General features: G+C 35.1%; 1 protein-coding gene across 2 annotated transcripts in view; it reads right to left on the bottom strand.

Annotated features, from left to right (window-relative positions):
• Window positions 1–2,044: 2,044 nt before the first annotated feature.
• The window catches only part of LOC128991171 (LIM and senescent cell antigen-like-containing domain protein 1), a 38,236-nt gene continuing 26,873 nt past the window's right edge, over window positions 2,045–13,407 (bottom strand). The window contains exons 1-8 of one of the 2 annotated variants that reach the window (XM_054413949.1): window positions 9,609–9,627; window positions 8,752–8,868; window positions 8,078–8,190; window positions 6,900–7,092; window positions 5,704–5,845; window positions 5,344–5,460; window positions 4,586–4,727; window positions 2,045–4,295 (exon numbers count right to left, since the gene is read on the bottom strand). In XM_054413949.1, coding sequence (XP_054269924.1) covers window positions 4,096–4,295; window positions 4,586–4,727; window positions 5,344–5,460; window positions 5,704–5,845; window positions 6,900–7,092; window positions 8,078–8,190; window positions 8,752–8,855 — 1,011 coding nt within the window. In that variant the 5' untranslated portion in view covers window positions 8,856–8,868; window positions 9,609–9,627 and the 3' untranslated portion in view covers window positions 2,045–4,095. Of the gene's footprint in view, window positions 4,296–4,585; window positions 4,728–5,343; window positions 5,461–5,703; window positions 5,846–6,899; window positions 7,093–8,077; window positions 8,191–8,751; window positions 8,869–9,608; window positions 9,628–13,407 lie in introns of those variants that run through there. The other variant, XM_054413950.1, reaches the window with a different exon arrangement.

Below are 13,407 nucleotides of genomic sequence, written 5' to 3'. Positions count from 1 at the left end.
CTACAACATACTAAATTGCAATCAAAATGGTTTTGGCCATTTTTGAGAAAATCCGATTTTTCCGTTTTTTATGGGTTTTTATGGGAAAATCCCCATTAAAAATCAAAATTTCAAAAAAATGAAAAAAACGCCTGGAGATACCATGGATTAGAACCTACATACCAAATTTCATCGAAATCGGACCACAGGTGTAGTCTCTAGCTCTGTACACATCCAGACACACAGACATCACTTCGAAATAGTATATTTCATTACTAGGACCGAAAGTGGCATTTTCCGGCGCGCGCTCAAGTTTTTGTGTGAGTCGAAGCCGAACACAGGGAACCCCAATTTCACGTGCGAGGCGAAGCCGAGTATGTGAGAGCTATTTTCACGTACGAGGCGAAGCCGAGGACGGGAATAATGGAGCAAGTGCCGGATGATAACTTTCGGTACAAGTTATGAACGATACTTTTCATCACAACGCAAAAATACACAAACACAGATAAGCAGACCTCAGTAATATTGCAACTGTGTTATATCTCAATTTAGATTGAACATCAAAATAAAATAAAATCTTTTAAAAGGAAACCTAGGTTTATTTTTGATTAATTTTACAAACAAAAAATAGAAGAAAGTATTCTAAAGGTAACCTACATGTTTTCAATAAATTTTGTTTAAACATCAAAATAAAATAATTAAACAACTTTCAACCATACACACAGCTGATACACATAATTAAATTAGACCGTAACAAAACACTAGCGCGCGTAGTGAATAAATGGAGAACTAAATGAGAGCGAGGGAAAATCAGCTGATCGATTTTCCCTCGCCCTAAATTAGAGCTTGGGAAACGACTACTTTCATTGATGTCAGCTGTTATCGAAAATAGTTACTTTCGTTACGGAGTGATGAAAACCACTTTTTTGGGTCCAGGGGGACCCAAAACGAATATATCCACTCAACAAACTCGAAATTTTTGACGTAAACAATACTTTCTCCATATACTATGGTATAACTTAGGGGGAGAAAGTAAAAGTTGGCATAATTTTTTGTAATGAAATGTATAATTAAATTTACAAATTCAACAAGGCCAATATACAATAGTTTTATTTATGTGTTATTTAATTATTTATAATCATATTTATTTATTTTATTAATAATAATTATATTATAATTTATTGTAAAAAATAATTTATTGAAATCAGTACACTCTGTCATGGCTCAATCCAGCAACATCTGTCAATTTGGATTAACAAACTATTATGGTGACAACTTAACGTGGGGATGGAATTTCTAGTTCTATCAAGAGTTAGCTATAATTCTTAGGTTGTACAGGTCTGGTATTATGTTTGTATGCCTGCAGAGGTAGCATTTTGATATTAAACAATTTAATTTTTTGATTTAATAATACAAATCATTAAAAATAGACTTACAAAATTCAAAGGATATTTCAATCGATTCTGCAGTGTGCACATTGATCAAAAGTGTCTCGATAATGCCTCTGCATAAGAAATGGTTCACAAATAATGTCATTCAATCACTCCAAAGCACAAAAGGCGCCAGTTTTTGATATCCAGACCAATAATTTGATCAGCACACTTAATTTCACCACAGATGAAATCAAAAGCGCAAGATCTCAGTTGCACCCCTAATGCTGACCCTGGTCAAATTCCTCCTTCTTTGTTGCTGTGATATTCTGACTGCGCCTCTTCAATGAGTTAACAATGCTCTCTCTCATGTGAGAAATTCCCTCAATGTTTCTGGTAATTTTGTTCCGGTGTCTAAATCTGGTGATCCCACTGACTTAAAGAGTTACAACAAGTAATTAATTTATTTTTATCTGCAATCTCTATGGCCTTTAAGAGCTTGGTTTTAGACATTCTGTTGAAGCTCATTTGAAGTTGACAACAGTCAGCATGGATTACTGCAATACTTAATGGATAATTAGCATGGTGTTACTGGGAGGTCTACTACTACTTACCAATCTGTTGATAATTAAAAAAAAATGCTCTTCATTTAATGTTATCCTTAACTGTATCATGGGGGTTATAAAACAACAATATACATGGTCAGTATTTTATTTATGCTTATTTTAGTATAATAATTAATAGACAATAAATTATTAGTTATAACATTTTGTGCACAACACACTTAGCTACTTTGGGCTTTCAATAACACTCTTATAAAAAACCATTGCATTAATGAGTATTTGTTACCGTACAGCACATGTTAACTAATTAACTAACCTCTTGTTCCAAATAACAAATTGTATAATAAATATCCCTGTAAAAATTATCATATATTTTCCAAATTCATCAAGTTATAGCTTAGGGTAAATTCACAATAAATATTATAACACATTTTCTAGGTTAGTAAATATATAAGTAATATTTTGTAACCTCAATTTTGTTTAACTATGTAAAGATCAAAAGTAAAAAAAAAATTGTCAACTTAAAAAAATATGTCAGTAATTACCAAATCAAATTTGGGCTCAAAATAGGGTGACCAAATTATGCTACAATATTCAAACCTTTGACTAACTAGTTTTTAAAAATCCTCTATCAGTAGCAAGACACTGTTGTCTTGCCACTGATAGAGGATTTTTAAAAACTAGTTAGTCAAAGGTTTGAATATCTGTACCAAGACTCATGATTGATGTAATGTGTAGGCTAAGAACACTTTTGGAAGTTTCCAGTAGTGTTTTAGTCTACATTTAGACTTGTATGCAAAATATAACGTATGAGTTTTTGTTAAATATATTCAGGGAACAACAATAACTTCATAAAACCTAGCCGATTCATTATAAAATATCATACATTAAACATGGTAGGCTATGTTGGTAATAGGGAAAAAGCTAGATAAATACTCTATATTTTTAAAACCGGTTAAACCTCTTAGACTAATAACTGTATTATATAATATTACTACTATAGCAATAACTGTATTCAATAAGGTTTTTTTTATTTAATTTATTTGACACTGACTAAGTGACTAAGACACATTTCTAGGAAGGCAGTGTTAACAAGACTATCAATCTATAATTTATAACAATAAAAGTTCTACAGTAAATAACACATTTGATTTATCTTTCTTCAATAAGGAACAATTAAATGTGGAGCTTATGTTCAATAGACATTTTAATCTAAATACAATATATCCATATAACATTAGGCCTAGTATTACAATTTGAGAATGGCTATTAGTTGAAGTTTAGTTTAAGTACTGGTGTCAAGAATGTTTCTTTAACTTTCATAACAATAAATAAAACAGTGTTTTCTAGCAATATAGCTAACAATAATACAACAGGCACCATGTGTTAATAAAGTGTGTATAAATTAAAACAGTCTGAAATACCTATCCAAGCGGAACAATAGTGTTGGGAGGATCATTAAGGATAACCTACTATCCTGATAATCAATTTGCTACTTAGTATATCCTAAGTATTGTAGGGGAAAAGTATAACATATTTCAATTTAATCCCCCCTCCCTCACCACTCCAGATGATGTTTAACACATTGTGCGAGCAGGTCAAGTTGTCAAAATAACATCAAAGAGAGGTCATATCCTTTGCGATGGTCTTAGATAGTCATAAATAAAATATCAGCCACTGTTAAATAAATCAAATAAATAACTAAAAATTCCTTTATTTATCAAGCGTTTCTCAGTGAAACTGCTTTTCAGAACCACTTTCGTCTTTAAGGTTATCAATGATATTTACTTCAAGTGAATTAACCCAAGTTCTTAATGACAACTTAAATTACAACAATCAAAATTCTGTAACCACAATCCCATCAACTAAATAAATATGCAAGGCAACTTCATTATATAGCGATAAAAGCTGAACACACTTCACTTGTTACAACTAACTCTAATGTTTAAATACTGTTAGTTCATTTTGTATTAAAAATACTTTGTTCCACATTACCCTTTCAATAAAGAGGACAATAGACTTCAAAAATCATTTACATGCCCAACAAATATGAAGGATATCTTACTTCTGTTGTGAATGTTGAAAGGTTCCTGTGGAACAAAGTTATTTTGTTTTCCTTGGTCATTACGAGGTTAACAATCCTTGCAGTGCCTGCAGAATAAACAGGCCGGCTGATGTTGATGTTATGGAGTTGTTTTCTTCGGTGTGGCCTCGTGAGCTTTACGCAGACGACGACGGAACTCCCCGGGGAACTTGTCGTAACACTTCTTACAGACTGGCTTCAAATCGATTTCGTAAAACTTGGTCTTCTGATTCATCTTTTGATCGCAAACAGAGCAGGCAAAGTGGTGAACACACCAGGCCTTGTTGAGGGCTGTGAATACTGCAAATGGAAAAGGAGAAAAATGACCATACATTCACAAATGCAACGTAAACCTAAATGTCAAAATACAAGCCAGGTATATACACCTTGACAGACTTCATTCAAATGTCTTTATCTCTACTTTTTACAGCTTAGTTTAGCTATAAAACGTTAGGATATCTGGATACAGTATCAAGAGTAAACCACATGTGCAATGATGTTTACACAATCTTTGATGTACAACCCAATGATGTTTCTTACAAATATACAGGATACAATACAAATATTGAACTGTTAAAATGAATACTTACCATCTCCCTGAATGACTTGATTGCACACAAAACACAAGTTACCAAACAGCTGATGGTAGTGGGTCTCACAGTATGCCAACCCTTTCTTCTCATAGTGACGATGTCCCAAGAATGGCTTCTCACATTTGGCACACACAAAGTGCTGCAACAAACGTTTAAATCAAATAAACCAGCTTAAGGAATCACAAGGTATTATCATTTTCTTTCAATACAATTTTACCAAAATGATAGTGGGATAGCAATTTGTAAGTTACTTGTTTGACTTCATACTAAAGTGTCTTGGAGTGTTTACAATGGCTAACCTTTAACAAGACACAAGGACTATGAACATTGTTTCATTACAATTTACTCATTCTGTAGAATTATAGTAGGTATTTTTTTACTTAGGATTGCATTGGGTAGTTTTGTGCTAACTACTTGTTTACTTTTAAGTTTGTGAAATGGATGCTTCTTTATTCAAGATAACTAGAACTCTATACTTAGTTAGGGAGACTAACATTTTTTGAGATCAAACCAGCTTGAATTAAAATTGAACAAGGAAAAGCTATGGTAAATTTATTTTTTGTACATTTGTGCTTTTGTATTTTCAGGTCAAAAAAACTTGAAAAAATGTTATAAGCAGCTTAATTCATAGACTTGTGTTACGTCTACACATAAATATAAAAGTAACTAATCCTTGTTCATGCCTGTGGTCTTTGTTGTTTTACTTATTACAAATTTACAACATGGTTTTAAATATTTCTAGAACATCTTCACACCTCAACATGCCAGTGTTTGCCAAGAGCAGTGACAACTCGCTCTTCTATCGGCCGACGACAAGCACCACAGATAGGGATACCCATCTTGTCATGGCAGCGCAGACAATACAGCTCATTCTGTCAACAAAGCATAGCAATTATAACAATATAGTAACACAAAGTAAGTAACTACAGTAGAAAATAACTCTGAACATTAAAAAAAACCAAATACATAACATGACGACCACAACATTGCTGCCTCAGTGTTGACAACCTTTGAATCAGGAACCAAAAGAAATAATTCATCACAAAAATTACGTCAACCACTTGGGCGACCTTCACAATTAAAAATAGACAAATTTAACTAGTTTAGGCACCAACCATATCATTAGCAGTGAAGCCTGGACGACTCTTGACCTCTCTGGCGTCAGAGTTGAGCTCCACCCCACACGCTGCACAGTTGAAGTGGTAAGGGTGGTAGACCTCACCACGGAAACGTAAAGGCTTGTCATCAATCATACCACTATAACAAAAAACAAACAAATTGTATCACAAAATAGTCTAGTGACTAAAAAAACTTCACATAGGATATGTTGCAATACTGTACAAGTAACCAAAATATTAAATCTTAAAGTATAAAAGCAGAGACAAACAATGTAACATACCTTTACCTACCATAGCCTACTGTAGTATATTTTTTTGTTTTTATTTCCCTTATTTAGCATTTATTTTTGTGTTTTTGAGGTTAAACTGCTCTTTTTCTAAACCAACAGCTCAATCCAAGAATGTTCCCGAGGCATTCTGATATTAAGTTCTTTCCAAATTACTTACACAAGTTTTAACTGATCACTTTAGCTCATCTCAAAATTTTGTGAAATTAAATTATTTAAAAAATCAATTTTATGGTAAGATGTACACAATGACACTAAAACTACAAGAACTGTTTCTAAAATGTGAAAACCAAGGTTCTAATCCAGTGTTAAGTATTAACTCTCAACAAAAATTAACTTATTGAAGAGATATGACCCCAAAATTGAAAGATAGTTCTTTAACTGAAAAATATTTTAAGAGTAACCTAAGACTTATTTACTAGCCGCTTTTTCACTCACAGCTGGTAAAGCAGCCGAGTGTACTCGCTGTACTAGTATAATAGCTTATATATCAAACCTCAGAAAGTTGACTCTGCTATGAACTTTACACACCACTCATCGGATTTTGAGCTGACTAAACTGTAAAACTATCCAAGTCCAATCACAGTTGCCAGTGCAAATTGAACAGGTAGCATTAGTCTTAATAATGACAGAGAATTTGGTTAGTAGTGGGAGTTGCATGATGTAACAGCTAAAATCCTGCTATTTATGCTCTCCAGCTAGTCTCGTAAACCCACCCATGTGTAATCGAGCCTCTAAGATATTTCTTGTGTGTTTAAAATAAAATGTAACTTCATTTAGGCTTAAGAAAATTCTAGAACAGACTCAGGAATTTATTTCTCTCCTTAAATTAAAGAATCACGTTACATCACTAATGTGATAAATATTTGAATGTTTATAGCTGCAACACTGCGGCAGGATACTTACTGACACTTGTGGCAGGTGTAGCGGCCGTAGCCAGTAGCCCTAGCCCTAGCACGACAGTCATGACACAGAGCCTGACCTTGGTGTCTGATGAAGCCCAGGTCTGCCAACTCCTTGCTGCACTCCTCACAGCGGAAACAACGCGGATGCCAGTTGGCATTCATGGCCTTGATCACCCGGCCGATCACAAACTCTCCTGGAAATAAATGTTGTTGAGACTAGAAGTGTGCGAGTTTTGAGCTTCGGGAAAAATATTGAGCGTTAAGCTTTTTTCAAACCGAGCTTTTTTAATTAATAAATTCAATGTAATACCACAAAATTATTTTGTCAATAATCTTTTCTCTAAAAAAGCAATTCAATCTTACATACCTATTTGTACCATATTAATTTAGTAATCATAAATTAAGTGCAATATGCATCATTAGCCACGGAAATATATCATTAATGTTTTCGGTGATCACAGAAAAATCCTGGAGAAATCCTATGCTCATGGAAAATTCATCGTCGACTTTACCATCGCAAAACAATCTTGGACAATTCTCACACTCATGGAAAAAACATCATTATCTTCTGTGATCGCTGCAAAACCCTATTATTAAATTATCCTCATACATCATCACCCTCTCCTAAATTAAGGCAAAATGTTATTGAGTTAATATTATATCAACATCTGCGATCCTGATTACCTTGGCTCTAGCTTGGAGTTCGAACTAGTAGGCTAGGCTCAAAATTGAGCTTCTTGCACATATCTCTAGTTGAGACTTATCACAAAAAGTTACTGATATCTACAGCTTACTACCAGTACCAATTGATTTAATACACAAAGATTCCTAGCATATACAATCTCCAACACAAACTTAGACCAAACTGAACTTGCTATAGTAGGAGATCTGTATTAATGAGGCCAAAAGCTAAAAGTAAGCGATACATTTAAATATTCATCAACTTTTTACCTTTAAGATCAGAACTTATATTACAAGACTACCTACACTTTTTTATCAGATAAAAATACAGAGCATCTGTTACATGCTTGACCACACTAAAAAAATAAGAAGCGTGTCACAAAGAACAGTTTTTTTTTCCTAAAATAAAGTTTGTTATAGATAAAATACAAAAAATGTTATTGGTCGTTATTTTAAAAAGCATTAAAAATGTTAACAGACCAATTAAAAAGTACTGACCACATTTGGCACAGCATGGAGCAAAGAGTACGTGGAAGTCGTGCTCACAATACTTCCTCCCTTCAAACTCATAGAACGTCCCATCTGGGAATGGACGGAAGCACTGGGCACAACTATAAAACAACAAATATAAAGTTATTGAGTGCAAACTAAATACATCTAGTTAAGTCCATAGCCTATTCCATTTTTGTTGGTAATTACTCAAGGTTTTAATTGAGCTTTCAGTAAAGAACGCTTATAAAATAATAGGATTTCAAAAATGTGAAGTACTTTTAAATGACATTACAGTTTTGAATAGTTTAGAACATTTTTTCAAAGTCTAATGAAAATTGCTTGTTTAAGCCTGCACTGTTTTCAGGGGTTCTATACAATTTTTGTTATGTTTATGTTTTAAGATTTATTTAAATACTGTTGTAAAATAATGAAAACAGAATCACAGAAACAAATTGAACAATGTACGTGAGAGTTTTCAAATAATGACTCTAACACGTGCGGAGTGGCATGGTTCTAGACTGCAAACTAAAGATTATTCGAGGATTTTAACTTTGCTATGATCCGAGTTCATTTAGGAAATCCATATAAAAATCAACTTAGAGTTGACTTGAAAGGGTCAACCTTAGAAAATCAAAGTATAATTTAATTAATCTACACAATTAGTAACTTTAACAACTTACACAAAACACTGAGTGTGCCACAGTTCACCGTTGGAATTGACAATCTTCTCATGGGGCTCAAATCCATCCCCGCAGCGGGAACAGAACATGTTGCCCACGTTCATGTTACTGGTCACACTGCAAGAGAGGGAAACATGTTAGCAGCTGACTCATGATACTGTAGCAACAATAATTGCCAGTTTGCTGATGAGTTGGCATCTAATTACAACATTCAAAACAGAGTCAATTGGAGAGCACCAGTCAACTGCCTGTCTAGTAACTAGTAACTAATTTATGTGTGAGTCAACTTGATTCCTCTTTGTCTAATATAGGGGTATTAGTGGTACATGTAAGTAGTTTCAACTAAACTATTAACTATTGAACACCATTCCTGGTTGTTAATGAGAGTGGTAATAACTATTTATAATGAGGCAAAATAATTTAATATTCATTGTACAAATTGGTACATTCCAAGAATGTATCATTTATTGCTCTTTAAAGTTGGTCACAGCCAAGTTAGATTACACTCAAACATAAGATTTTAATCAATATAGGCGTAACATATTAAGAATCTGTTACTACCACCTCTAACTGTAAAGAAAGCTTCATGAACTTAATTTTAGAAGATACTTACATCGTATATTTTAAATTTTTTCTAATATGCAAAATCACATAAAATCGTAACCATGTATAGCAAGGCCTACCTGAAACTAAAACTAAAAGATTTATTTTACTACTAAAAACTTTTGGGAAAGCTGTTGTTTTAGGAAATATTTATTTAAAACTTTCGGCTACTACGGTATGTAATAATATAGATATATAGATGAATAGGCCTATCAAATATACTAATATTTAAATGGAAATTTGTATAGGCCTACCTAGGAACATTTTTATTTTCCCCCCTCCAGCTAAATTCATCTTTATTCTCTCGGAAAAACACTCTCGGCTTTGAAGCAGGCTTAAAAGGAGGCGAAGGCAAAGGTGACACCTCATCAATGTCCTCGTAATCATCATCATGATCCTTCCTCCTTCTCAGATAAAGCTTGCTATGCGGCAACCCTAGGAGTTCCACTGGTTCTGGACTCAAATCTGGATCTCTCTGTGTCTCTGACATTTCACTACACACTTGATGTTATAAGCTAAATGCAGCTGATGACTCACTACTTGACTTGTAATGAACGTCAGTTGCGACAGTTTAGTTATCACGAGTTATCAGAACAAACTGAAGTAAGAGTTGTGATCAGTAGCCTCCCCTCCCTTCCCTCACAGAGCTATAACTGTCGTTCTTATCAACTGTTTACTCACGGTCTCAAATAGAAGTTGACAGTTAGTCTCTCCATATAGCTGGGCACAGTTATTTTCTTCTGTTCTCTATTTATTACATGTGTTGAATATTTTTCACAAGTGTTTCAATAAATCAAAATAAATTTTGTTTTGTGATTTTAAATACTTTTTTTAATATGTTTTAGTGATTATAAAAAAATGGTATTATTCATATGTTTTACAACACTGATTCATTGATCTGGAGAGGACACTAATGATAGGTGAATTCACCAACAATTAAGTTGAACATAATTTTCAATAGGGTTTTAAGTTATAACTTGTATAATCAGACAAAACACAGATCAATAGATGTTTCTCTATTTCAAAGCCACCTTCAACTGCATGGCTTGTGTCTAGGCAAAAACCAGTTACTCTGAGCCAATCACTTGATAACCTTCAAAATAATTTTCAATAAAGTTGCTTAGTCATCAAGGTTATGGCAATGTCACAGACGTTTTCAATAGAAAAATTTATTAAATATACCTTTAGGCCTAAAATACAAAATAGGCCTAACCATTCTAATTAAAATTTGTAATATGTAGCATCCATTATATCTTATCAGTGACCTACACTAATGATTTACAAAACCTATAAGAAGCACAACGCCTTTGTTAAATTTCAGTCTGGGAATATTTGAATTTCGGATAGTTCCCGCAGCCGATGCTAGGTAGACTAATGTGAGTGCGTAGCCAAGTCAGCTGACTGAGTGAGAGAGAGTGAGATAAAGAGTCAGCTTAAAACCCTTTTGTCGCCAGCATTTTATCATTCCTATAATCGAGAACCGCTGAGGCCATTTTGTACTAAAACGCAATGCTTATATAAAATGGCTAAGATATAACTTTTTTATTTTTGCAAATATTTTGATAAAACCTTTTTTTCTAGAACTGAAATAAAAAACAGCCTATAAATATAGGCTATAATACTAGCTGTACCCGCGGGCTTTGCCCCGCTTAACATCATAAGTTTTTGCATGGCTCAATCACGTCCTGGTTGAAGTTCGTTCGCTACGCTCACTCACCTTTTGGTTGCAAATTAGCTGTTGTCAAAAATTTTAAAAAGTCATCCCTTTTATTGTTTATTATACAGTACAGTACTTTGATAAAGGTTTTTATGTTTTAATATTTAACATTGGAGAATTTAAACGTTGTTAAGTGCACAGGTGTGATGCGATTGGGGTTTAATACATTTGGACTTATTCAAAAGTAGAATAGTTTTCTGTGCTTCAATCTGTAGAAACACTGTGGCACTATTTCAAATCATCACTAATGCTAATAAAGAATGTTGTGATTATTCAAACCTACAAAACAGTTGGTGAAAGTAAACATCTGCTTTTAAATTATATTTATTTGTAAACATTGTAGATCAAAAAGTCTGACATTGGCCCACTTAAAACACTCTGGGGCAGAGCCCTTTTCACGGATCTGCACCAAACTTCACTTGAACCATCCATGAAAGATGCTTCATAATGCCTGAAGGTTTCATTACAATCTGTCGAGCGGTTTCGGAGTCCATAACGTATATACACACACACACACACACACACATACATACATACATACATAGTTCCTCTTTTTTATAGATATGCCTATTAATATATAGATACTAGCTGTACCCGCGGGCTTTGCCCCGTTTTACTTTATAAGTGAGCTTGTTCGCATGGCTCAATCACGTCCTGGTTGAAGTTCGTTCGCTACGCTCACTCACGTCCTGGTTGAAGTTCATTCGCTACGCTCACTCACCTTTAGGTTGAAGCTCGCTCACTGCGCTCACTTGCCTTCAGGTTAGCTCGTTCGCTACGCTCACTCACGTCCTGGTTGAAGTTCATTCGCTACGCTCACTCACCTTTAGGTTTAAGCTCGCTCACTGCGCTCACTTGCCTTCAGGTTAGCTCGTTCGCTACGCTAACTCGCCTCCAGGTTGAAGTTCGTTCGCTACGCTCACTCACCTTTTGGTTGCAAATTAGCTTGTAACGAGTTATTTTTCCCAGGGGGGTATATTTTCGTTATTTGGGCCGCGCGCCTGTTGAGGTAAGCAAGCGGTGGCGGCGAACCTGGCTAGCGCTCTTTGACCCGGCTTATCAGTTCGGATAAGCTTGGGTATCCTGGGACTACTGGACAGCCGAGAACGGACATTCTAGTGGTGGATCCCGGACAGTGAGGAAGGCAGTGTTGGTGTCCTGTGTAAACGGCTGGCGTACGTTGGAGGTACAGAGTGTACGTGGTGTGATCGCGCCGAGTGTCGGTGTAAAGTTGGGTACAGACGGTACAGACCCACTGTTGGTGAGTGGACGACGTTCCTTACACTTTGGTTTAAGATTTGATTTAATATTAATCTTACACTTTATTGCGAGAGTTAGAGTTGCAATCGTGCTGGTCAAAGCCTGACGGTAGTTAGGATTTATATTAGTCAGGAATAATATTTAAGTGTATTCCTGACGGTTCTGGGCAGGTGCTAGAGCGCAAATAATATAATTTAATTGACTGTAGTAGATATTATTTTGCGTTGTACCTAGAGTTAGTTATATTACTAATAACTCTGAGGCCCGACAAACCTAGGCTGCACGATTTAGCGTGCGTAGTTGGAAGCACGAGGCCAGTAGGCTAGTAGCTAGTTTTATTAGCCTATTAACAGAAGCCCGGCTAAGCAATATAACGTTGATATAGTAGCAGTAGTGGTAGTAGCAGTAGGGTTGGTATTGATTAATCATTTAATTAGTTTAATTTAACCTGAACAGCTTGCTTAGTAATCCAACACGTTAGCTTGGTAGCTTGGATAGCGGAGTACCGGCTATCAGATAATATATTTATCTAGTGTTTGGAACGTAGTTAATATTTATTTATCTGCTACTAAGTAGCTCAATAATTTAATAGTACAGTAGTACAATTGACATCTAGTTTTGCTTGTTTAGCTTGGTATTTATTGAGACCAGCTACTAGTGGTGTAGTCACTCTACCTATAGTGTACTTGTATATTATTATGTGGTACGATTATTGAGTGAACTGTTTGATTCTTAGCTTGGGCATTAGAGTTGTGTATTGGATTATAGTGGCCTAGTAGACCCCGCCTGGTGATAACGCGCGTTGTGGTTTTTATTGGCAGGTCGTCGTGTAACTCACTGTGTTTTAGGCACTCTGGGCTTAACTATTGGATAGTTAGGACGAAGCCCGAGTTGCGTAGTCAGCAACGACCCCCTAGGAGTGTGGAGAATCGGCGTAGGCCTGGTAGTGATTATTGCACGTTTGTTGTGGTGACTTGTTTTTGACTTGTTCACAGTGCCCGTGTATGAGCCAGTCCTATACCGGTTAGACCCGGCTTTTGGCCTAGTGGTTTCCCTGACCTTATCGCAGACCCTGG

The sequence above is a fragment of the Macrosteles quadrilineatus genome, unplaced genomic scaffold (assembly GCF_028750875.1).
Source record: "Macrosteles quadrilineatus isolate MER2022 unplaced genomic scaffold, UCM_ALF_1.0 Scaffold_3__2_contigs__length_128488019, whole genome shotgun sequence".
NCBI classification, from domain to species: Eukaryota; Metazoa; Arthropoda; class Insecta; order Hemiptera; family Cicadellidae; genus Macrosteles; species Macrosteles quadrilineatus.
The sequence above is the reverse complement of the archived record's forward strand: the minus strand, read 5'-3'. Positions and strand labels throughout refer to the sequence as shown.